This window comes from Panthera uncia, chromosome F2 (assembly GCF_023721935.1).
Source record: "Panthera uncia isolate 11264 chromosome F2, Puncia_PCG_1.0, whole genome shotgun sequence".
Lineage (NCBI taxonomy): Eukaryota > Metazoa > Chordata > Mammalia > Carnivora > Felidae > Panthera > Panthera uncia.
In genome coordinates this window covers 64,683,859-64,709,718 of record NC_064812.1, presented here as the reverse complement: position 1 = coordinate 64,709,718, position 25,860 = coordinate 64,683,859, and the positions used below count along the sequence as shown (strand labels likewise).

Here is a 25,860-nt window from a genome sequence, read left to right as displayed (position 1 = left end):
TTATTAGCATAAACACAATATGTGTTTGCTATACATCATTACTGCTTAGAACCATGTTAGTGTTAGAAAAGAAGAAAGCCTGACACACACATATACATGGTCAAATACTTACCACACAGCTGAAATTGGGGATTGTTGCATATTTGTAAGAATAGGGATATAGCAACATCTGAGCATATGCATGAAAGGAGAGGTAAGCCCTAATGTGCTTCCTGTGTTTTCGGAGGAAGGTGGCTACAGCTTTCACTTCCGGCTCAGATTCTGGGAAAGGTCCACAGTAGGTATCATCGCAAGGGTGCATAGAAGCTCCTTCATCTGTAAGACAGAAAAGAAAATGGGGTGAGGGAGCGGAGAGACAAGAAGCAAGAGACACAAATGAGCATCGTTAAACTGATTTTTTTCTTTAATTTCTATCAACATATGGTACTATTAAGCAACTCATCTAATTTCTCATTTATAGGCATCAGTTTTGAAAAATCCAGGGTGGTTCAAGCTTCAATGGCCTGAATAGGAAATAAGTACTGATTTTTTAACTGAGCCTGCATAAACTACTCTAAAGGGATGCCTTTGTCAGTGAGAGACCTAATTCTTTATCATCCTCCAGAGCAGGTAAGGCTCCTGTTGTTATACCCACGACACCCTGCACTTTCCCTCTGTAACACTCGACATACTTGTAATTAGTCTGCAGGATTTACCTGTTTAGCATTCAACCAATATTTATACTGTTCTAGGTGCCTGGTATTCAATAAAAAACAATACAGAAAAAAAAACAAAACACCCTGCTCTAATAGAAACTACATTCAGTCTGAATTCTTTATTAAACTCTAGGGCTCTGTGAAAGCAGGAACTGTGTGGTCTTCAGCTTGCTGGGCACCTACAACTAGAACAGGAGTATGGCAAATGTTCAACAAATATTCGTTGGTAAGTGAATGTCAGATCAAAAGAAAAGGCTAGACATCTGCACAGGTGTCTGGTAAGATACACACATTGATTAATCAAGAACACGAAGGCAACACAGAAATAATTCCACAAAACATGCCAAAACAATTTCTATTGTATTTTTAGGCAAGCAATATCCAAACTGGTTTGTAAAATGCAAGAGGCTTCTCCAGCTATCTTGGGGGTAAGAATTTAGTTAAGAAATCCTCAACAGGGGCGCCTGTGTGGCTCAGTCGGTTAAGCACCTGACTTGGGCTCAAGTCATGATCTCGTTTGTGGGTTTGGGCTCTGCATCAGGCTCTGTGCTGACAGCTCAGAGCCTGGAGACTGCTTCAGATTCTGTGTTTCCCTATCTCTGCCCCTCCCCCACTCACGCTCTGCCTCTCTCTCAAAAATAAATGTAAAAAACCCGAAAAAAAGTTAAAAAAATCCTCAACACTTGAATTTAATAATTTTTGAATTAACAAATATATATCCCATAGGTCTATGATGGGGAGGAAGGAAAATAACATTCACTGTAACAATCACAAAGTAGTAAAGTCCCAAGACATTTTTACATTTAGAAAGAATTACCTTTTCTACAGTTATTTGCCACTGGCCATGATTAGCCCTCCCAAATGCCCTAGAAAACTGTCTTTTTCCATAAACAAATGGGAAATGTCTGGTGATTCTGTGAGATAGTCTAATTCTACTCAATATGAAAAGGTAACCAAGTCAAATCAGGATAAATCTTGAGGTGATTAAATCTTGTTTGTGTTACAGGTGAGTTAAGATGGGGAATTTATAGCAATTGTAGTTTTCCTCCTTTGAGTCTAATTCTGGACATGCCTTAGAAGCAAGTGGGATATGGATGGAACTCAGAATATAATATGAACACTATAGCTGATACTCTGAAAGGTACAGGACAAATAAAGGGACATTTGAAGAACACTGATGTAAAGCACTGGAAAGGAGAGATCACAGACTGAACAACTAATTCCAGAGGGAGCAAAACTAATGATCCAGAGAAAAAGAATTTACAATAATCCTAATAAATATTCTCAAGGGCATATAGAAGGGCATTGGATACATTAATCAGGGACAAGAAGTTAAAAGTACCAATCAGATAGAATAGAAATAGAGAACTTAATTCACGGGTTGAAAGAATACGGTTGATGAGTGAATTAATGAGATGGAATATGTCTTGAAACATTCCCAGAAGGCATCAAAAAAATGAAAGAAAAATTAAAGGAGTATGAAAAATAGAATAACTGTCAACATCTGATTAATAGAGGCCCAAATAGAGAAAGAAATAAAAGCTAAATATTTGAAGAACTGCTAATTGAAAATTTCCCACAATCAAGGAAAGGTTGAATGGAATTATTGTATACAAAACAAGAGAGATAAAGAGGAAATGTGTCAACACTTTGACACACTAGGTTGAAATTTAAGAAAAGAAAACAATTCCAGAGAGAAAGAAACAAGTCATCTATAAGAAAAAGGGATTAGATTCACATTTGACTTTTTAATAGCAACACTAGAGTAATATTTCCAAAGTATATTTATAAACACATATATACTTATTGTTCTTACATTTTTATTTATATATTTAAAATTAATTAAATGTTTAAATTGAAGTATAGTTATACATATACTATCATATTAGTTTCAGGTATACAACATAGTGAATGGACAATTATATACATTATGAAAAGCTCGCCACAGTAAGTGTAGTTACCATGGTCATCATACAGTGTTATTACAATATTACTGACTCTATTCCCTATACTGTATGTTCCATCCTATGAAACTTATTTGTTTCATAACTGGAAGTTTGTATCTCTTAATCCCCTTCACCTAGTTTGCCCATCCTCCACCCACTCCTTTCTAGCAAGGGCCAGTTCTCTGTATTTATGAGTCTCTTCTGTTTGTTTTGCTTTTTAGATTCCCCATGTAAGTGAATTCATGTTATTTGTCTTTCCCTGTCTGAATTATTTCATTTAGCTAATACCATCTAGGTTCATCCATGTTATTGCAAATGGCAAGATTTCATTTTTTTACTGGATGAGTGCTGGTTCAATGTGTATATATACCACATCTTCTTTATCCATTCATGTATGGATGAACACTTGGCTCTTTTCCATATCTTGGCTATTGTAAATAATGCTGCAATAAACATACGGGTGCATATATCTTTTTGAATTAGCATTTCCATTTTCTTTGGATAAATATCCAGAAGTGGAATTGCTGGATCATATGGTATTTCTACTTTTAATTTTTTGGGGAATCTCCATACTCTTTTTCCATGGTGGTTATTGTCTTGAATAATGTTCTAGGTGCATTTGAAAAGAATGTGCATTCTGCTCTTTTTGGATGGAATGTTCTGCATGTATCTGTTAAGTCCACCTGGTCTAACGTGTCATTCAAAGTAATTATTTCCTTATTTTCTGGGGTGTTAAACTCTCCTATTATTATGCTATTACTGTCAAATTTTCCCTTTATGTCTGTTACTTTACATAAAATCAGCTTGCTTCTATGTTGGCTGCATAGATATTTATATTAAGTGTCATATTATCTTATTGGATTATCATTATGTAATGCCCTTCTTTGTCTCTTGTTACAGTCTTTGTATCAAGGTCTGTTTTGCCTGATTTAAGTATTGCTACGGAGATTTTTTTTTTGCTTCCATTTGCATGGTCTTTTTCCATCCCTTAACTTCCAGTTTACATGTATCTTGAGGTCTGAAGTGAATCTCTTATAGATGATGGCATATAGATAGGTCTTTTTTGTTTTTTTATCCGTTCAGTTACCTTATGTCCTTTGATCGGATCATTTAGAGCATTTGCACCATTTACACTTAAAGTAATTATTGATAGACATATGATTATCATTTTGTTAATTGCTTTCTGGTTATTTTTATATTCTCTATTTCTTTCTCTTTTTCTCTTCTACTCTTGTGATTAATCACTTTCTTTAGTCTTATGCTCAGAATTTTTTCTCCTTTTTGTGTATCTATTGCAGGTTTTTGGTTTGTGGTCACCATGAGGTTCATATATAAAACATCCTAAGTATATAGCAGTCTGTATTAAGTTGATGGTTTTGAGTTTGAACACATTTTCAAAGCACTACATTTTTACTCCTCCCCTCCGCTATGTTTTACGTATGTGACATCATATTTTACATCTTTCATTTTTTGAATCCTTTAATTTTTTAAAGGTATAATTGATTTTACTACTTTTGTCTTTTAACCTTCATAATAGCTTTATGTGACTGATTTACCAACTTTACTATATATTTGCTTTTACTAGTAAAGTTTTTTCTTTTAACATTTTTTTTATATCAGTTATGGTCTTTGCTGCTTAAAGTCCTTTCACATTTCTTAGAAGGTCAATTTAATATTGATGAACTCTTTTAATTTTTGTCTGGGAAACTGTCTCTCCCTCAGTTCTGAATGATAACCTTGTTGGATAGAGTATTCTTGGTTGTAGGTATTTTTCCTTTCAGCGCTTTGAATATAGCCTGCCACTCCCTTCTGGTCTGCAAAGTTTCTGCTGAAAAATCAGCTGATAGTTTTACAGGGTTTTCCTTGTATATAAGTAGTTGCTTTTTTATTTCCATCTCAAGATTCTAATTTTTTTTAATTTTATTTTTTATTTTTAAAAATTTACATCCAAATTAGTTAGCATATAGTGCAACAATGATTTCAGGAGTAGATTCCTTAGTGTCCCTTACCCATTTAGCCTATCCCCCTCCCACAACCCCTCCAGTAACCCTCAGTTTGTTCTCCATATTTATGAGTCTCTTCTGTTTTGTCCCCCTCCCTGTTTTTATTTTTGTTTCGCTTCCCTTATGTTCATCTGTTTTGTCTCTTAAAGTCCTCATATGAGTGAAGTCCTATGATTTTTGTCTTTCTCTAATTTCACTTAGCATAACACCCTCTAGTTCCATTCATGTAGTTGCAAATGGCAAGATTTCATTCTTTTTGATTGCCGAGTAATACTCCATTGTCTATATATACCACATCTTCTTTATCCATTCATCCATCGATGAACATTTGGGCTCTTTCCATCCTTTGGCTATTGTTGATAGTGCTGCTATAAACATGGGGGTGCATGTGTCCTTTCGAAACGCATACTTGTATCCCTTGGATAAATGCCTAGTAGTGCAATTGCTGGGTCTTAGGGTAGTTCTACTTTTAGTTTTTTGAGGAACCTCCATACTGTTTTCCAGAGTGGCTGCACCAGCTTGCATTGCCACCAACAATGCAAAAGAGATCCTCTTTCTCCTCATCCTCACCAACATCTGTTGTTGCCTGAGTTGTTAATGTTAGCCATTCTGACAGGTGTGAGGTGGTATCTCATTATGGTTTTGATTTGTATTTCCCTGACGATGAGTGATGTTGAGCATTTTTTCATGTGTCAGGTGGCCCTCTGGATGTCTTCTTTGAAGAAGCGTCTATTCATGTCTTTTGCCCATTTCTTCACTGGATTATTTGTTTCTTGGGTGTTGAGTTTGATAAGTTCTTTATCGATTTTGGATACTAGACCTTTATCAGATATGTCATTTGCAAATATCTTCTCCCATTCTGTCAGTTGCCTTTTAGTTTTGCTTGTTTGTTTCTTTCGCCGTGCAGAAGATTTTTATTTTGATGAGGTCCCAATAGTTCATTTTTCCTTTGGTTTCCCTTGCCTCTGGAGACATGTTGAGTAAGAAGTTGCTGCGGGCAAGATCGAAGAGGTTTTTGCCTGCTTTCTCCTCGAGGATTTTGATGGCTTCCTGTCTTACATTTAGGTCTTTCATCCACTTTGAGTTTATTTTTGTGTATGGGGTAAGAAAGTGGTCCAGGTTCTCAAGATTCTAATTTTAATTTCTGACATTTTAGTTATTAGGGAGCTTGGGACCAACCTGCTTGGGTTCATCTTGTTTGGGGTTCTCTGTGTTTCCTGGAACCGGCTGTTTCCTTCCCCAGGTTAAGGAAATTTTCAGCTATTATTTCTTAAATGAGTTTTCTGTCCCTTTCTGTCTCTCTTATCCTTCTGGGATTCCTATAATGCAAATGTTACAATGCTTGATGTTGTCCTAGAGGTCCCTTAACCCAACCTCACTTTTAAAATTCTTACTTTTTGCTATTCAGCTTGAGTGCTTTCCATGACCCTGTCTTCCAGATTGCTGATGTGTTCTTTTGCATCCTCCTGTCTGCTGTCAATTTTCTCTAGCAGATTTTTCATTTCAGTTATTATATTCTTCAACCCTGATTGGTTATTTTTTTTCTCTTTTCTATCTTTTCACTGAAGTGCTGAGTTCATTGACTCTTAAGTCTGGTGAGCATCTTTATGAACATTACTTTGATCTCTTCATCAAGTAATTTTCTTATCTCCATTTCATTTAGCTTATTCTCTGAAGTTTTTGTTCTTTCAGTGGGAGCATGTTCCTCTGTCTCGTTTTGACTTTTGTGTTTATGTCTATGAATTAGGCAAAACAGCTACCTCTCCCAGCCTTGAAGGTGTAGCTTTGTGTAGGAAAATTCCCGTGTCACCTGTGTGTGCCTGGCACTTAGGGAAAGGGTTAGCATTGGGCAGGGAGAGATAAAGGGACCCTGGGGGAGGCAGGCTGAGGCTGTAAGTGGGAAGCTAAAGAAGGGGCAGGGTTTGGGGGGAAAAAAAAGGATAAAGGTATTCCAAACCCACCTGCGCTAGATGCCATGAGTGGGGTCTCACAAACTTTGATAAGTTCCTAATAAAAAGTCAGGGACAAAAATCTTTGTCGGCAACCCACTTGGGACCCCTCTTAGTTTTGAGAGCTTTATACTTTCTCTTGATAAACTCTATCACTTTGCTTACTGTCTGTTGTCTGTGAGATTCATTCTTTGATTCTGTGAGACAAGGACCAGTGTCTCTCCCACCCTCCTGTAACAGCAGGACAGCTTGAGCAGGCTTGGTTTGGGATGTCCTGGGTGCTCCACACTTGGGTGCCCAGGCAGGATGGCGGCAGCTGGTGGGGCATGGGCCAGGGGTGTCCCAAGGCTTTTCACATTGGGTTGCCCAAGGCTTTTTACATTGGGTTGCCCCATTGGGCTGGTGGGGCCCTGGGTGCTCTGGGACAGGGTTGTCCCAGTGGGATGGCTCCAGCAGGGGTGGGTACAGGCCAGAGTACTCTGGGTGGGGTGGTTGGAGCCGGAATGGGTGTGAATATGGGAGCTGCCTCTGGGGGGATGGTTGAAGGTGGTGTAGACTAGGACTTGCTGTGGTGGCAGGCTTCCTAGAGCACCACGATCCTGCTCCCATCTGTACTATCAAGGTGGAAAGGAAATGTCAGCAATGGTGTTAGGCAGCACCTCTGACATCAGAAAGGATTTCAGTAGCTCCCCTATTGTTTGGCTGATGTTCTAGGGTTAGGAGACGAGTTTCCTTCCCTTATGTCTAGTTGCCTTCCAGACTGTTTTTCTGCTGTGCTCCAGTTGGGTGAATCTGCAGGTGGGCCCCTCAGCGATATCCCTCTCTGCTGAAGTTCACCGCACTGAGGCTGGGGTTCCTATCATTACTATGTCTCTATCTCTCCTTTGTTGTGCAGAAGCTGTTTAGTCACCCCTCAGTTTTTCTTCAGGTGAATTACTCTATAGGTAGGCAAGAATTCAGTGTCCAACAGAGGAGCTGAGTTCAGGGTCTCCCTATGCTGCCATCTGAGACCCCTCCCTCCTTATTAAAAAAAAAAAAAACTTGCAGAGTGCCTGGGTGGCTGTCAGTTAAGTGTCCACCTCTTGGTTTCAGCTCAGATAATAATCCCAGGGTTGTGGGATCAACCCCTGTGTCAGGCTCTGTGCTGACAGAGCAGAGCCTCCTTGGGATTCTCTCTCCCTCCCTCTCTCTGCCCCTCCCCTGCTCACTCTATCTCAAAATAAATAAATAAACTTAAAAAAAACTTGCTGAACAGCTTAGGTGCTTTTTCTAGCCTGTCTTCCAGATGGTTGATTCGTTCTTTTGCATCTAATCTGCTTTGATTCTGTCTTATGTACTTTTCATTTTAGTTATTGTAATCCTCAGCTCTGATTGGTTCTTTTATATATTTTGTCTTTCTTTGTTGAAGTTCATCCACTCTTCTCTCATGTCGTGAGTACCTTTATAACCATTACTTCGATCTCTTTATCAGGTATATTAGTTCTTTTCTGAGATTTTGTCATTCTTTTTTAACATACTCCTCTGCTTCATTTTGTCTGACTTCCTAAGTTTTTTCTACATATTAGGTATGTTAGCTATGTCTCCTGGTTTTGAAAGTAGTGGCTTTATGTAGAAGGCATCCTATGAGGCCCACTGGGTCTACCCACCAGAACCAAAGCACTCCAGGGTATCTTCTGTGTGGGCTGTATGTGCTCTTCTGTTGTGACTGGGCTACAACCTCTGCCAGTGCACTGGTGGGCAGGGCTTGTCCCTGGTGTAACTGGCTGAGAGGCCCAACTGTAGCTGGTGTGGGTTTGCTGGTGGGTGGGGTTAGCTCCCTGCATATTGGGCTGAGAGACCTGGCCATAACTGCTGCAGGCATGCTGGTGGAAAGGGCCGGCTCCCTACCACCCCAAGGCAGGAGTCACTTTGAAGGGGTGCTGGCCCTGGCTGGGGCTGTCTGCCTGGTATGATGGGGGCAATAGTGGGTTTGGGGGGATGCTGGCCCCAACCAAGACTGCCTGTTGAGTGTGGTAGGGCAGAGGCTGCTTTAGAGGGATGCCTCCTGGGGCAGTTGGGTTGGGTGAAGCAGGTTTGCAGGAGAATGCTGTGGCAGGGTGAATGGTACTAGCAAATAGATGGAAAATGTCAGAATTGGCTTCTGCTGGTGTCTGGCCATCTAGGCAGAAGCTGGAACACTATTCTTGTGTAGGCAAGCCGGATGTGATCTAGCGCAAGTCCATGACTCCTGAATCTCAATCTCAAGCTTCAAACTCAGGTATATAATAACCTTCTGGACATTTCTATCTACTTGTCTCAGAGGCTCTGAAAGCTCAAGATGTCCCTAGATGAAATCATTGTTCTTTTTCTTACCCACCAAATTGATCTTTTGCTATGTTTCTTAACCTGTGTTTCCCCTCATTCATCTAGTGGCCTATGTCAAAACTTAGGTGGAACAATTCTAGAAGTTTTCTTCTCCCTTGTCCCTCCCTCCAACTGGAGAACAAATTCTTTTGATTCTATCTGCTCATCTCTCTGTGGCCAATTCTGCCAACAAAGTTCAGGCTCTTGTCATTATTCCCCTATGTTATCAGAACAGTTCCTAGCCTTCAGTCTGGCCTACCTTGAATTCAGCCCTCTCAATATCATTGTAATATAAATAAGTCTGATCTTATTTATTCTAAAAGCATAAATCTGATTTGCTGCTTAAAAGTCTTCAATGGTGGTCTTTTGGATAAAGTTCTGAAATCTTACTACCACTTAAAGGCAGAGATAGTGTGATCAAAATGTTTGAATTTGGTAGTGGTAGTTATTATAGTTTATCTTGTATGTTTTTCCTGTCTTAAAAAATTGGTGATTTTGTCCTATTGCTGTACGGATAAGTTTGTGATTGATAGTTTATCACTGACTATATAATTTCATGTGCTTTTCATGGCTTTATAATAGTTTGCAGGTTACCTAGTTCTCTCCTTCCTTGGAATTCAGGGAGTCATGCTCCTTTCCTCTGACCAAATGCTTATGGGATAAACTCCCTCATGATTTGATTTTGGTCAAAATGCTTAAAATTTCGCTATTAGTTTGCTCTAAAACTTCTGCCTTATAGGGGCACATGTACCCCAATGTTTATAGCAGCGCTTTGAACAATAGCCTAATTATGGAAAGAGCCCAAATGTCCATCAACTGACGAATGGATAAAGAAGATGTGGTTTATATATTCAATGGAATACTACTTGGCAATGAGAAAGAATGAAATCTGGCAATTTGCAGCAACGTGGATGGAACTGAGGGTATTATGCTAAGTGAAATAAGTCAGAGAAAGACAGATACCATATGTTGTCACTCATATGTGGATCTTGAGAAACTTAACAGAAAACCATGGGGGAGGCAAAGGGGGAAAAAAGTTACAGAGAGGGAGGGAGGCAAACCATAAGAGACTTTTAAATACTGAGAACAAACTGAGGGTTGATGGGGGGTTAGGGTGAGGGGAAAGTGGGTGATGGGCAATGAGGAGAGCACTTGTTGGGATGAGCATTGGGTGTTGTATGGAAACCAATTTGACAATAAACTATATTTAAAAAAGTAAAATTTCTGCTGCCTTCACTCCTACTAAAATATTGGTCATTTTCCTGAGGTTCCATATTCCCTTGCCTTTAAGACTGTACATGCTGTTCCCTTCTTTTGAAGCATCTTTTTTTTCCACAGTCTGATTTTATTTGTCCTTCAGTGTTTCAGAATTCAGTTACCACTTCCTCTTGGCATCTTCTCCAATGCCCCTATGATGGGTTAGGTGCTCCTAACACCCTTCTTTTTCCGCATTTGTCATAAAATTTAGTATCCAGTGTTAAAACTTATGCTTACCCATTTTCCGACTCAATTGAGCCTCGCACCATGTTTGACCAAGAGTGGATGCATAAAAAATAAACTATTTTATTTAATAATTATTATAAATGAGCTAAACTGTATAATATTAAGAAGGGCCACACCTCAATTTAATGCTGTTTGCCCAAGAAGCACATTAGACACTGAAATATTCTATAGCATTTTATGGTTTACTTTATAGATTGGCTTTCTGCCAATGTTATTTATTACAGATTAAGTATTGATTCAGCAGCAGAATGGAATATCACATTCAAAATTCTTTATGCCAATGTTTCTGTGTGAATTTTTGCCTTATTCATCTCTTATACCAACTTAAAAAAAAATCTAACCAGAATCCTGAATAGCAAGGCCTTTAAGATAGAAATAAATTAATTCAGGTGGAAAAAAAACCACTAAAACAATCTAATTTTATTTATAGCCTTTTGGGGGCACTATCCAGGCTTTACTAAAATGCAAAGAAACAGCTCACAAATATTACTGAATAGTAAGTCTCTTTGGGGTTTCAAGTAGCTGTGCTGGATACACAATTTGAAAGGTGCTGTCCAGATCTAGCCTCTATTACACAGATTCTGAGCAGAGATATCTGATGTACTAAAAAAGATCAAGATAGCAGAAAGCTAAAACACCAGGACACAGCATTTCAAGGAAACAAGTAAAAACCACCAAAATGATTTAATATCCAGGAAACAATGATAAAACAGATTTCTAGGGTAAAGGAACAAGAAGCATCATATTCATCCCTCTTTAGGTTTTAGAAGCATGAGAGTCCATAGGTTATTAGTTTTCCTTTAGTTTGCAGGAGCCAATATATTATTTCTAAAGCTGAGACAAAATGCTCTTTCCCCATCTTTACATGCAGAACAACTGCAGAATATATAACAGATCTCTGCAGTGCAGAATGAAGAGATTCTAGTCTTGTCAAATAAAACAGCACACATCTCTGTTCTGAACGCTTCAGCAATTTAGCTTCCATACCATACATCACCTCTTTAGTTTTTGAGTATTAAGATGCAAAACTCTACAAGGACCTCATAAATCTAGAGGCGAGACAAGATGTGCACCTATGAGGAAATTCGAGGACAAGACAATGTAGGAAATGATACCATCATAAAGTATGTGGTGCAGACTGTGCACAGGAACACAAAGGAGGGAGGGAGAGCAGGGAGGCTTAGGATCCCTGCGGAGACCGTAATGGCAGAGACTCAATGGGATTCAAGATGGATGGAACTTGAAAAAATACAATTTTACTTTAAAAAAAAAAAAAGGACAAAAAAATAAAGGCTTTGTTGCTTCTTTGAAACTTAGTCCTTCTGGGTGATAAAATGAGGTAGAACATAGTCTTAAAAATTTTTTTTTTAATGTTTATATTTTTGAGAGAGAGGGAGCACACGCAAGCCGGGGAGGGGCAGAGAGAGGGAGACACAGAATCTGAAGCAGGCTCCAGGCTCTGAGCTGTCAGCACAGAGGCCGATGTGGACCCATGAACCAGGAGATCATGACTGAGCCTGAAGTTGGACGCTTAACCCAATAAGCCACCCAGGCACCCCTGAGGTGGAAGATAGTCTGTAGAGAGGAAATGGAGAAGGATGGGATACTAGAGGCAACAATGGACTGAACATGACGAGACTGGGCTCCAGTCAGAACTATTCTACTAATGAGCTCAGGGACAGACATTTCACTGGTCTGACAGCATTTGTCCTGGAATAAGGACCCTAAGCCTGGTTCTCACGTGGTGCTATCAGTTGTGGGAGTTGTCTCGCAGTAGCTAGTTACAGGCTATAAAATTAGTGAACTAAAAAACTGGTTTGATGGTGATAAATAACTCTTAATTTATTCGAATATACTCTTGTAATGGGGGACAGAAAAGGTAAATTAGAGTGGGTGTGCTTGGACTTAACCACAGGTGGTGTGCAGTCCCCATCAATTGGGTGTGTGGTAGTAGGAAAAAAAGGCTGGGAACCGTGGAATTAGAAAGATTGCTGAGACTCTTTAGAGCATTGATAGTTTATGGTTCCAATGAAGATGAAAACAAATTCTAAATGTAATTCCATAATTACTTTTCCTAATGTCTCTAGATTCTGTGCTAAGGAAGTGAGAATAAAATTTAGTAATCAAAGTTGTGTTACTTGATTTCTGGTTTTGTTCTTAGAGGCAGTCTCCAGGAATGGATTGCAATTTCAAACTTAGTTTGCAAGTAAATTGTTTAATTCCCAGACCAAACTTCTGAGGTAAAAAGTTCCCTCCCTGCCTAAGGTCCTCCAACTACCTTCCAAATCTGCTTTTCCTTTTGTATTACAGATCTTGGTGTATGGTACCTGATTGCCAAAACCAGAAATCATTTACTCTATCCAATAGCCTGCAAACAACTGTTAGTGCCATTGTCTTAATTCCTCTTCAGTACATCTACCCCAACTACTACGGTCATATTGAAACTGTCCTGAATTATTACAAGGTTTTCACGGACTCCAGTCTCTTCTTTCACCTATATCCTCAGAAGTCCTAAATTAATTTTTACTAAAATACATATATCTTACCATGCAATTCCCATGCTTGAAACTTTTCACTGGTTCACCACAGACTTCAGGATAAAGGGGCTGGATTAGGGGCCTTCCCTCTGAACCCCTGTGGTAGGCTGAATAATGGCTCCCAAAGATTGCCAGGTCCTACTCCATGAATCTGTGAATGCTACTTTATATGGAAAAGGGTCTTTGCAGATGTATCAAGATCTTGAAATGGGGAGATTATCCTGGATTATCCAGGTAGGTCCTAGATGTAATCATAAACATTCTATAAAAGGAAATTTGACAATAGAAGAGAAGGCTATGTGACAGAAGCAAAGAGAAGCTGAGTCAGAGAGGGAAAATGCTATGCCACTGGCTTTGAAGGTGGAGGAAGAGGTCACAAGGTAAGGAGAACAGGTGCCTACTAAGAGCTGCAAGGCAAGGAAATGGATTCTCCTCTAGAGTTTCTTGAAGGACTATGGTCTTGCCACACCTCCAGCCTGGTGAAATCCATTTTGGACTTCTGGCCTCTAGAATTTAAGAAAATAAATTTGTTTTAAGCCATCAAGTTTTGGTAATTCGTAGAATGGCAACGGGGGAAGAGCCACTTGTCTGTAGCTTCCCCACTCTGACCCCAGTCAGAGTTTCTCTTTCCTTTCTCCTGTTTGTGTGACACTCATGCCTCTATTTATGAGCTTTCACTCAACGTCAAATCATAACAGGTTGTTTACATGCCAGTCTCCCTCACTGGATGCTGGTTCCCAAAAACAAGAATGGAAAATTTGTCCGGCATTGTGCTTTGCTCATAGCAGGGGCTCAATAAATGGTTGAGTGAATCAATCTGCCCTATAGCAAGGTCCCTCTTAGTCTAGCACATCAAAATTCCATTTGTGCTTTACATTTTAAGGTCAGTTTTATTATAATTTAAGGTTACAATAAAAGTTAAGACATTGCACCAGAGCCTGAACAACGTTTTTCTCTACCTTTCTGGCACACCCTTAAAACATGTGCAAATATGTACTTAAGAATTGTGCTTGAGAATGAGAATAAAAAGGGAATCCATAGGTTTGCATCATATTACTACATCTTTGATTGTTTCCCATGTACCTTCTGAATCTAGGGGATGTGAATGAGATGAATTAGTGCTATTTTCTTGTGGAACTTGCTGGAAAGCTACTCTGGAATCTCTCTTTCAGAAGTACGCAGGCTAGAATAGCATGCTACAACCTTATTCTAAATAGGTTCCAGATACTGTGTTCCAATTAAACAGGTCACATTAAAATATTTTTGCTCATTTACACTTTATATTTCTTTACATAATAAAACATGTTCTGTAAAATGTTTGAATCACTGTAAAACTCGACTTTTTCTCTCGATCTATTTCAGTCAACACCTTTAGTAGAGTTATCAAGAGAGATGATGGGGAGACCAGAGGAGTAGAGGGCAGTGCATTGGGTGTTTATTAGACAATACGTAATTAAGTGGGAACTCTGTGTTGACATTTCCTACCCCTACCCCATTTGGTAGGGGTGGTGAGTGTGGGCAATGAGGGATGGTGGTAGAAGGGTATGATTTCCTTATAAACTTATAAGCTGTCTCTTTTGGTACCACTCCCTCCTGTTTTACTAATTATAACTAAGCTAAATAAAAAAGCTAAATAATAAAGAAAGAGAAGAAGTGCTTTGAATGGTGGCAGTGCATTCTGGAGCTTGATTTTAGTTATGATTTTTAGTTTTTAAAGAAAAGAATGTTGACTTATTTTTACTGTTTCTGAAAGGCCAATGGATGTACATGGTTATGCCATGTAAATTGCTCTGTCTAGCCATCTATTTCTTTTCTCCAGAAGCAATCACTTTTACTACCTTCTTGTGTTATTCCAGGGTTAGTCTATGCATTTATAAACAAAAAGCCAGTTTTATTATCTTTTTTACACAAATAATATTCTTTATATATATTAACCTTAAAGCTTTCTTAGTTTAACTGTGTGTGTTTGTAATCCTGGAGATTTTTCCACATCTGCACATAAAATAGCTATCTAATTCTGGCTGTTTTGTCCATTTCACTGTGTAATTATAGCCTAATTTACTTTACTAGTCCTTTGTTGATGGGCATTTGGGATGCTTCTAATCTCTTGTTATTATAAAGAGGGCTACAACAAACATCCTTATACATATGTTATTTTCCACACATGTGAGTCTAGCAAGAGGATAAATTCCTAAAAGGAGAATTACTTAGTCAAAAAAAGATGTGTATTTTTAATTTTGGTAGACATTGCCAAATGTCATTGCACAGAAGTTGTACTCATTCACACTGTCAACAGGAATGTATAATATTGCCTGTTTGCCCATAGCCTTCACATTTTTATTCTTCCTGTCTTTTAAGAATATCAATAGGTCCAAGTTAGATGGTCAGAAAATGTATTTTTATCTAAAGTGTCATTTAAACATAGAGAGAAAGACATTTAAAGAAGAAAATTACAAACTATTTCTTCGATTTGAAGACACATTCCAAAGTAGCATCCAAACAGGGTACCTGAATATGTTAGGTGCTCAATAAAAACTTATTGAATGACTCCTGTGACTATATGCAGTTTTGTTAAATTCTCAGTGATACAGTAGGGTGGCCTAACTTAAAGTCTCATAGTGGCAACAAGATCATACATTTTAAATAGCATTTATCTCTGAAATTCACTTAATTATGCATCTTTTTAAAAAATCACGTCACATGATTAGTCGTTTGGCTAACCACTTGTAAGCTATTAGGAAAAAATAAAAGCAGAATACACACTATGAAAGGTAAATTTGTTCCTCAAAGTGGAATTCTAAACTCTTTTTTTTTTAAAGACTATTTATTTTGAGAGAGAGACAGAGAACACACAAGCTGGGGAGGGTCAGAGAGAATCAGAGACAGAATCCCAAGCAGGCTCCACACCATCAGCGCAGAGCCTGACACAGGGCTCGAACTCAACAAACTGCAAGATTATGACCTGAGCTGAGATTAAGAGTCGGTCACTTAACCTACTGTACCACCCAGCCACCCCAAGGTGGAATTCTAAAATTAAGTTTAGAAAACATTTAAAAGAAGAAAAAACACTCATCCTCCAGTTCTAGCATTTTAGTCTATTTTTTCCCAGTCTTTTCCCCTGTGTGTTAGTATATAAATGTATATATATCATACATGTGTGATACATGCACATATACAATAATCATATATAGAATATACAGTGAAGAAATTATGTAGCCTGAATTAGACTCAGTATTATAAGCTTTTTACTATTTTTAAACGAAACTCTTACCTATTTTTATGGCTTCCTAAAATTCATCAAATAAACATGAATCTATTTAACCATTGCCCTGTGATTCAACATTTGGATTGTACTCAATATTTTATTATGGATTACATTGTGGTCAGCATCTTTTTCTGTTTCCTTTTAATATGTTTTCAAAATGAGATGCTCATACCCAAAGGTATGCACAGCTTAAGGTTCTGCTCTGACTTTATTTTGACTGTTAGTGTGTACCGATCTGATCTGTCCCAGTAGCTTCAACTACTCCCTATGTGCTAAGGACCCACAAGTTCCTATGTTTAGACAAGGCCCTTTTCATTACTCCAAGTCTATAACCGGTTACCTATTGCACATCTTCCCCAAGATGCCTACAAACACTTCAAATCCACTGCTCCAAATTGGACGCTTATTTTCCACCAAATCCTAACCTCTTACTAGATGCCAAATCTTGGTAGATGACACCTCTATCCACCAGTCACTCTAACCAGAAATAGAGTCATCCTACTCTTCTCTTTTCCTTCTGAACGTCCTTGGCTACATCCCACAGCAGTATAAGTGAATGCTGCGGTTTCCATATTTCTCTAGTGTGCTTTTCCTCCCCATCCTTGCTAGTCCCTCCTGGATTATGGTCCTGCTGTAGTTTACTAAACTTTGGCTAAACTGGTGTTCAAGTGATTCTCAGAGACCAGTTATTTTCTTCCCAGCTTTCAGAGCTTCCAATTATTCCTCTATTTAAGGCTCCCAATTATCTACTCTTTGTCAAACTTTTCATCAAAATACCCCTAACAGGAAAAATCAACAAAGACTCTAAGTCCTTAACATTTTGAAATCTTTGTTTTACCTTAAACATTATTTAAAAAATAAACTTCATTTAGAAAATAAAATTGTTAATTGTTCGGTCCACTCAATTATGCATTTGTTTGCTCTAACATAAAATAATTTTCCTTTTGAAATCTTCAAATTACACTGATATGTGTGCTATGACTTTTTGTGACTTTCTCTGTGATGTAACTCCACATACACATAACCTTCAGTTTGACAGGCATGACTTCTAGAATAAAATTCGTGTCAGCGCAGCACTGGATTATGCTCTGGGAACTTCTCCTGCCTCGTCCCTCACCAGTCCTTCCAGTCATCCTGCCTTGCAGCCACGCAGGGCCACCTGCCACTGTCACAACACCTCATTCTATTTCATGCTGCATATTTTTCTCAGGGACACACCTGTTTCCCCTACCAGGAATGTCCTCTTGACTCTGAATCATTTCTGCTACTTACTTTTTGCCCTATAGTTTGGTCTACCCAAAGACAAATACATTTTTTATGAGACTGACCTGCTGTGCTAAGAAGGTACCTTCAAATATATGTTTTTAATATTTATATCTACTATTATTTCTTCTATGAAGATTTTCTGATTGAGTAGAATTGGCCCCTCCTTCCTTTATATCTCCACTGGACTATTTTTATGTTTGCCTATACTGTATATATTTCTACGTAATATTTAAAAATTTTTTTTCACTTTTTTATTTCCCTTCCCTGTCCCTCCTCTTTCTTCTCTTCACCTTCTCTAACCTCAATGATTTTATTTATTTTTTTAATTTTTGAAAACTTTGGAATTGAACTTTTCTTTTTTTTTAATTTCTTTTTTAATTTAAATTCAAGTTAGTGAACATAGAGTGTAATTATGATTTCAGGAACAGTATTTAGTGACTCGTCACTTAATATAACACTCAGTGCTCATCCCAACAAGTGTCCTCCTTAATGTCCCTCACCCATTTAGCCCATCGCCCCTCCCACCACCCACCAGCAACCCTCAGTTTGTTCTTTGCATTGAAGAGTCTCTTATGGTTTGTCTCCCTCTCTGTTTTTATATTATTTTTGCTTCCCTTCCCTTATGTTCATCTGTTTTGTTTCTTAAATCTCACATATGAGTGAAATCATATGGTATTTGTCTTTCTCTGACTTACTTTGCTTAGCATAATGCACACCAGTTCCATTGATGTTGTTGCAAATTAACCTCAATGATTTAAAACCCTGTAAGGACAGAATCTGTTGGATCTGTTTCTGCTTCTCAAGTGCCTAGCACAGTGCGTGAAATAGAATGCATGCAGTACTTTCTTTTCTTTTTTTTTGAATGAATGAATGGCAGAATGAATGGTGTTGTTGAAGTATCTGGTCAGGTTGCTTTCTAATGCCCCCATTAGAACACGCTGTCCCAGTTTTACTGTTACCATTGCTTAGGTTATCATATTAAGCATTTGGGGGAATAATTTAATAGATAAAATGCTATCTTATTTTAATATTGTTTTTGATTATTAGGAGGTTCCCCATTTTATCATGTTGGTTTATTTTCATGAATTATGACTTTTTAAAAAATTTTTTTTAACGTTTATTTATTTTTGAGACAGAGAGAGAAAGCATGAACGGGGGAGGGTCAGAGAGAGAGGGAAACACAGAATCCGAAACAGGTTCCAGGCTCTGAGCGGTCAGCACAGAGCCTGACGCGGGGCTCGAACTCAGGGACCGCGAGATCATGACCTGAGCCGAAGTCGGCGGCTTAACCGACTGAGCCACCCAGGCACCCCAAATAATGACCTTTACAAAATTTTAACTTCTAGAGTCTGGGAGTTTTTCTTCACATTTTATGTGGACTCTTAAAAATTATTTTTGTTATGTAAGGTTTGATTCTGAAGTGTTTATATCAAAATAATAGCAAAAACTGGGGCGCCTGGGTGGCTCAGTTGGTTGAGCGTCTGACTTTGGCTCAGGTCATGATCTCGCAGTTTGTGGGTTCGCGCCCCCTGTCGGGCTCTGTGCTGACAGCTCAGAGCCTGGAGCCTGCTTTGGTTTCTGTGCCTCCCTCTCTCTCTACCCCTCCCCTGCTCATGCTCTGTCTCTGTCTCAAAAATAAACATTAGAAAAAAATTAAAAAAAAAAATAGTAAAACCTTTCTGCTATATTTATTGCAAAATTTTTCTTGCATGGTTGCTTATCTTTACTGTGGTTTCTTTCAAAAAACAGTTCCACGTATGATAAAAATGAGGCCTTTTTGGTTTGATTCCCAAATTAGAAATATGTATTAAGATTTAGCATCAAGCTTATAATATTTGAATTTTTGACCCATGGCTGTAACTAATTTTTGTAAGTAAATATTGGGTTTTTAAGTATTAAAAATGGTGTCAGTCTCACATGCCCAGCTGGTGACAATGTGGGAAGCTGGTGGGGACTGAGGGCAGGTAGAGCTAGTAAGTGCATGAAGGTGTTCTAATTCAAAAGATGAAAAACCATTCTGTCTGCTAAACATTATATATTCTGAAGGCTGACTGTTTTGTAATCCTTGATCTGAAATTTTGGGTCTGAAACTTATAAAAGAGTTAAATTATAAAATGCTAGCTAGCTTTGCTTTATTATGAAGTAATCTGTTACTTTAACCTTTACATTTTTTTAATGTTTATTCATTTTTTTGAGTGCGCGCGCACGCGCCAGCGAGTGAGCATGAGCGGGGGAGGGGCAGAGAGAGGAGGGGGACATCCAAAATCAGGAACAGGCTCCAGGCTCCGAGCTGTCAGCACAGAGCCTGAGGTGGGGCTCAGACTCACAAACTGCAACATCATCATGCTCTGAGCTGAAGTCAGACACTTAACCAACTGAGCCACCCAGGTGCCCCTCTGTTACTTTAAAATTAAGAGGTAAGCATTAAGAAGTAATAAAACAAATACCAACCTAGTTATTATAAATGCCATATACTTAAAATAACTTGTGGTAGCTATTTTTTCTAATAAGTGGAATTTTCTTCATTATAAGTTTATTTTTATTATTTTTTATTTTTAATTTTTTTTTCAACGTTTTTTATTTATTTTTGGGACAGAGAGAGACAGAGCATGAACGGGGGAGGGTCAGAGAGAGAGGGAGACACAGAATCGGAAACAGGCTCCAGGCTCCGAGCCATCAGCCCAGAGCCTGACGCTGGGCTCGAACTCACAGACCGCGAGATCGTGACCTGGCTGAAGTCGGACGCTTAACCGACTGCGCCACCCAGGCGCCCCTATTATTTTTTATTTTTAAATGGCCAATATGGTTATGAGTAAGATTTGTGTGGTCAACTTCTGTTCTTTCATAAAACATCAGATAAAAATCGTTTTAGCTGTAACCAAAAATTGAAGTTTTTAAAAAATGGCAGATGTTAATTTAAAAACAGCATATGCTAATTTAGTTTGCTGTATGATTATGGTCTAATGGAAGTTTCGTAAGTTTTCTTTTCTCTTAACTCAGAAAAGTATACATAAGGGTTTTGGAATACGTCTTTAGCCAAGAATTTTATCCACTTACATATGTTTACCAACTTATATAAAGCAAAAAAGAATGTATGTAACTATAGTGAGCAATATAGTTTTGCTCATATTATCTGATGTTTGCCAAAAGAAGAATAAAAGATGTACGAATCAAATTAAAAAAAAAAACTTAGTTCCTTATACAATAAAGGTACATTTACATTTAGAATTTGGTATGGTTTATGCAAAGGTTGTCTAAAGATGTGGATAATAATATTTATAAGTTAGACTTTTTATATTTTGAAAGCAATGCTTTCAAATGGGAAAGTGTAATTTGAATAGAAATATCTGCCCTCAACAATCCCTTTGATACAAAGTAGCCAGAATAGTTGTCTTAAAAAGTTAGATCATGTCACCTCTCAACTCAAATTCTCATCCCATTCAGAGCAAACTCCAGAGTTCTTAACGCTGGACCTGTAACATCTGACTTCTGACCACTTCTCTGACTTCATCTCCTACTCCTCTTTCCTACCTCACTCAGCTCCAGACAAATAGCCCTCCTTGCTCTTCCTTAGATACATTAAAGATGCTTCCAATTTGGAGCCTTTACACAATCGTTCCCTTTACCTGCTCTTTCCTCAGACCCCCTTTGCTCTCAAGTCTCGTATCATCAGAATGTTCTTCCTATGCCACCTAAAAACACCTAACCCACACCTATCCCTGGCCCTCTCTATTACTTGCTTAGTACTATATATTTTCCACAGCATGTATAACAACCTGAATTTGTTTTGTTTAATGCAGTTTTCCCAATAACCAGCTCAGTAAATAGTAACCGAATAAATGAATGAATGAATTTAGTCATGCATCTGATAACTTTTGAGATAACTCTATAAAATGTATTTGGCATTTTTTCTTACACTGTAAAAGTTTTTCTTACAACTTAAAAATAGTGCCATCATTAGTATTAGTTATTGCTACAGTTTGAATTCTTGTGTCCTCTCCAAATTCATATGTTGAAATACTAATGCCCAATGTGATGGTATTAGGAGGTGGGGCCTTTGGGAGGTAGATAACAAAGGTAGAGCCCTCATGAATGGGATTGGAGATCCTAGAGAACTCCCTACACTTTCCACTATGCACGAACACAGTGAGAAGGTGTTATCGATGAACCAGGAAGCCCTCACTGGACCCCAGAACTATTGGTGCCATGATCCTGGACTTCCCAGCCTTTGGAACGGCCAGAAATGAATGTTTGTTTTTACAGGACACCCAGTCTTTGGTGTTTTGTTATAGCAGCCCAAACAGACTAAGTTATTTTCCAGGCACCTAATAGCTTCTCCTGGACTGCTCAGGTGCTGCAGTTCACTAGGATTGTCTGTGGCTTGGGAAATGACAGTATAAAGGCAAGGTAACTGCCCATGAGTCTCCTGTCATCATTGAGCATAACAGAGCTTTTCAAACAATTACAGAAAGTGGTAGATAAAAAGAGTATCATTGCTTTTCTATTTCTGCATGTAAGAATAGCATTTAGAAGAGATTGTTTAAACACTTTTTTTTAAAAAAAGATTGTTTTAATAACAAAAGTGACTTCAAAAGGAGCTTGGATTAATAATAAGCATATGGAGTGAAAGGAATTGAGAATCTGATAACAAAGAAAATATTTAATAACATTAGTGACCCGTAAGGAACAAAATGCAATAATGCTTATGAGATGTTAAAAACAGTAATGAGGACTGAAAAATTCAAGGCAGCTAGATATAAATGAAATTTATGAAAAAAAAAATAACATGACTTGCCAAATGCAAATGATACAGCTGGAGGAAAATTATCAGAGAGATGTAGTTTGTTTTTGGTGAGCTCAGAAATTAAATAATGCTAAAAAGCAACCAGCATAGTAGAAAAAGAATTAGTAGATAAAAGCTTTAAAAACCTTTCTTGTATGTATGCCCAAGGCAAGACTAGAGGCCTCCTAAAGATGGAGCAGCATGGGAGGGTCACCTGGTGAAACAGATGCGATAAAATTACTGGACTTAAAAAATCAGTACAAATGAGGGGCACCTGGGTGGTTCAGTCGGTTAAGCGTCCGACTTCGGCTCAGGTCATGATCTTGTGGTTTGTGGGTTGGAACCCCATGTCGGGCTCTGTGCTGACAGCTCGGAGCCTGGAGCCTGCTTGTGATTCTGTGTCTCCCTCTCTCTCTCTGCCCCTCCCCTGCTTGTGCTCTGTCTGTGTCTCTCTCTCAAAAATAAACAAACATTAAAAAAAAATCAGTACAAATGAAAAAAATCAGTATCTCAGGAACTGAGGGAGTTATTCTGCCACCTCCATCATGCCTCACTTTAAAAATGTCATTTTTGGGTCACCTGGGTGGCTCAGTCAGTTAAGCGGCCGACTTCGGCTCAGGTCATGATCTCACAGTCCGTGAGTTCGAGCCCCGCGTCGGGCTCTGTGCTGACAGCTCAGAGCCTGGAGCCTGCTTCTGATTCTGTGTCTCCCTTTCTCTGACCCTCCCCCGCTCATGCTCTGTCTCTCTCTGTCTCAAAGATAAATAAACGTTAAAAAAAAAAAATTTTAAAAAATGTCATTTTTATATGCTACTTAAGTGACTTTCAAAAAAATAAATTATTTGTAAATGGCTTTTACATTTTGTTTGTAACATCATTTTAAAAATTCAACAAAGATATTTACTTATGATGTTGGAATAGATTTATAAATAAACTGAGATATTGTCCCTCATATGCAAATTCTTATATATTTACCCACAAGAATGATCAGAAATAAAAATATATCGTTTTGTGTGTACACACTATCAGTACTAAACATTATTTAATCTGTGGTTACAAAAGCTCGTGGGTGGGTCTTGTTTCAGGAGTGAGAAGGGTAAAATAGGGAGGTGGAGTTTTGCATATAATCAATATCTAGATTAGAGAAAAAAAGGATGTAAGGATAAATTCACAAATGATAAAATAGCTCTTTTAAGTGGGTGTATTAACTGGAAAATATATGTTTGAACAGCAAGAGAAGAAGATAAGAGCTTTTTGTGTTCTAAGTCTTAGAAGGATTTTCAGTTTAGCTTTTTGATTCTCTATCCTAGAAAGAAGGAAGTTTGCAAAAACATGTTTAAGGTTGATGAGTTAAAGGGGCACTGAAAGGAATCGACACTGCCTTCTTCATACAAGTATTACTAAGGAAATAGAAATAATACGCTAATAGGTCTATTAGGCACATTATTTTAAAAACCAAAATAGTATGAATGGTAAATGACTATGACAAGGTGGTGTAGTACCAAAAATGAAAACAAAGAACAAGAAAAATTGCACTGAATATCAGAAAAAGCTTATGAAATAATAGAATTTTTGGCCAAGGTAATAGATGGGGACTAGGAAATGAAATGACTAGAAAACCCTGTGCTGGCCAGGGTTTCATGAAAGGGCACAGAATCCACTTCAGCTAGTTTAAGCTGAAGCTGGTTTAATTTTTTTTTTTTTTTAAATAAGGTGCTAAATGACTTTCAGAACCATCAGCAAAGAAACTCTAGTTTGAGCCACCTTGGATGACTTCAAGAGGTATGATGCAGGTTACCAGGACTCCTCCCTTTTCAAAGAGGAGGAAGCAGTACATTCAGGTAAGAGTCAAGATGGGGAAGCTGCCTCAGATAAACCACAGACCTCCACAATGGTGCACGACAGCAGGAACAACAGAAGCCACAACAAAATGACCTCCATCTTACTTTCCACATTCTAAGTTTCACATGAGGGCACCAAAAGTGTAGAACCTAAATCATACTCAGATAGGGATCTATCTTTAAGTGGGTCTAGGAAATGCAGTCTATCTTTGTGGTCTCAACAGTGCAGGAAGTCTCTAGAAAGAGGTTGGAATGGATGGATGGACAGTGCCTATCCATGACACTTACTAAAGATTTCATTATAAGAGAAACTTAGAAAACATCTGAAGTAACAACAGAGAGCTGGATCAAGATAGTGGAACAGAAAAATCCCAAGTTCACCTTCTTCCGTGGAAACCTGAAAACTACAGCTACATATAGAACAACCCCTTTCTGAGGATAACCTGAGGACTAGCAGAACATATTTTATATAACTAAGTGTATAAAGAAAAAGCAACATTGAGGTGGGTAGGAGGGGTGCAGATGCTGTCTAGTTGGGGCCCACACCTCTGACCCAGTGGTCTGCAAATGGGAGAGATATCACAACTGTAGAAGCCCTCCCTGAGACATGGGGGGTCTGAGCCCCACATTTGTCTCCCAGATTGGAGGATCTGCATTAGGAAAATGAGCCCCCATAGTGTCTAGCTTTGAAAACCAGTGAGCCCTATTTCCAGGAGAGCCAAAGGACAGTAAGAAATTAAGATTCTGCTTTAAAATGTCATGTGCACAATCTCACTCCAAGGCTCAGCCCAGAGGTAGCAGTTTGAAGAGCTCATGGGTTATATGTAAAGGAGATTCGCTGACTGTGTCGGGGAAGGGCAGAGATATGTTGTGACTTTCTTCAGGGATGGAAGTGCTAGTGGATGCCTTTTTCCCCCCACTCCCTTCTACCTAGCTATCCTGGTGCTGGTGGGCACCATTTTTGACACTCTCCATCTACTACTGGCACCACTCACCCCACCCCAGTTTTCCATTGCAGACTCACCCTGCCCAACCTGCCTGGTCAGCGCTCCCCTAAGAGGCTCTCTGCCCTGCCACACTCAGCAGGCAGCCTTAGTCAGTACCGGTACCCCTCCCAAGAAGCCTCCATGATGATGGGCCAGCCTCCACACACTAGAGCACCTGCAACAGTTCTGATCATATCTCACAGATACATAGCCAGAGGCCTGCCCCCCCCCAACCAATGCACCTGCAGCTGTGGCAGCCTACCTAGCTTTACAGCCAGCTGCCCTGGGGGCCAATCATACACACACCAGTGTACCTACAGCCACTGTGACTAGACCTCACAGACAGCCACACTAGGGGACAGCCCCACACACCAGCATGCTCATAACAAATGCAGCCCAGCCACAACAGGAGGGTGCATGCAGCCTACACAGGGAATACCCTTGAAGTACCTGGCTTAAGTGACCGGGGGGGTTGCACAGCTGGGCCCTATAGGACACCTTCTACCTAAAGGCACGCCTTCATGACTGGGAGATGTAACTGATCTACCTAAAACATAAAAACAGAGAATTTGACACAATGAGGAGACAGAGGAATGTGTTCCAAATAAAAGAATAAGACAAAACTGCAGAAAAAAGGCTAACCAACATGGAGGAAAACAATCGATCAGATAAAGAGTTCAAAGTAATTTTTATAAAAATGCCCACCAAACTCAGGAGAATAATGGATAGACACAGTGAAAAAT

General features: G+C 38.8%; 1 protein-coding gene and 1 long non-coding RNA gene across 6 annotated transcripts in view; one reads left to right on the top strand and one right to left on the bottom strand.

Annotated features, from left to right (window-relative positions):
* The window catches only part of CPA6 (carboxypeptidase A6), a 349,273-nt gene that overhangs the window by 33,014 nt on the left and 290,399 nt on the right, over positions 1-25,860 (bottom strand). For all 3 annotated transcript variants that reach the window (XM_049633669.1, XM_049633668.1, XM_049633670.1), the window contains one exon: positions 113-315. In XM_049633669.1, the coding sequence (XP_049489626.1) occupies positions 113-315 (203 nt within the window). The remainder of the gene's footprint in view (positions 1-112; positions 316-25,860) is intronic.
* Positions 1-25,860, top strand: part of LOC125924854 (uncharacterized) — a 101,463-nt gene that overhangs the window by 1,047 nt on the left and 74,556 nt on the right. For 2 of the 3 annotated variants that reach the window (XR_007458601.1, XR_007458602.1), the window contains exons 2-3: positions 461-609; positions 829-921. This is a non-coding gene — a long non-coding RNA (uncharacterized LOC125924854). Of the gene's footprint in view, positions 1-460; positions 610-828; positions 922-12,749; positions 13,096-25,860 lie in introns of those variants that run through there. The other variant, XR_007458603.1, reaches the window with a different exon arrangement.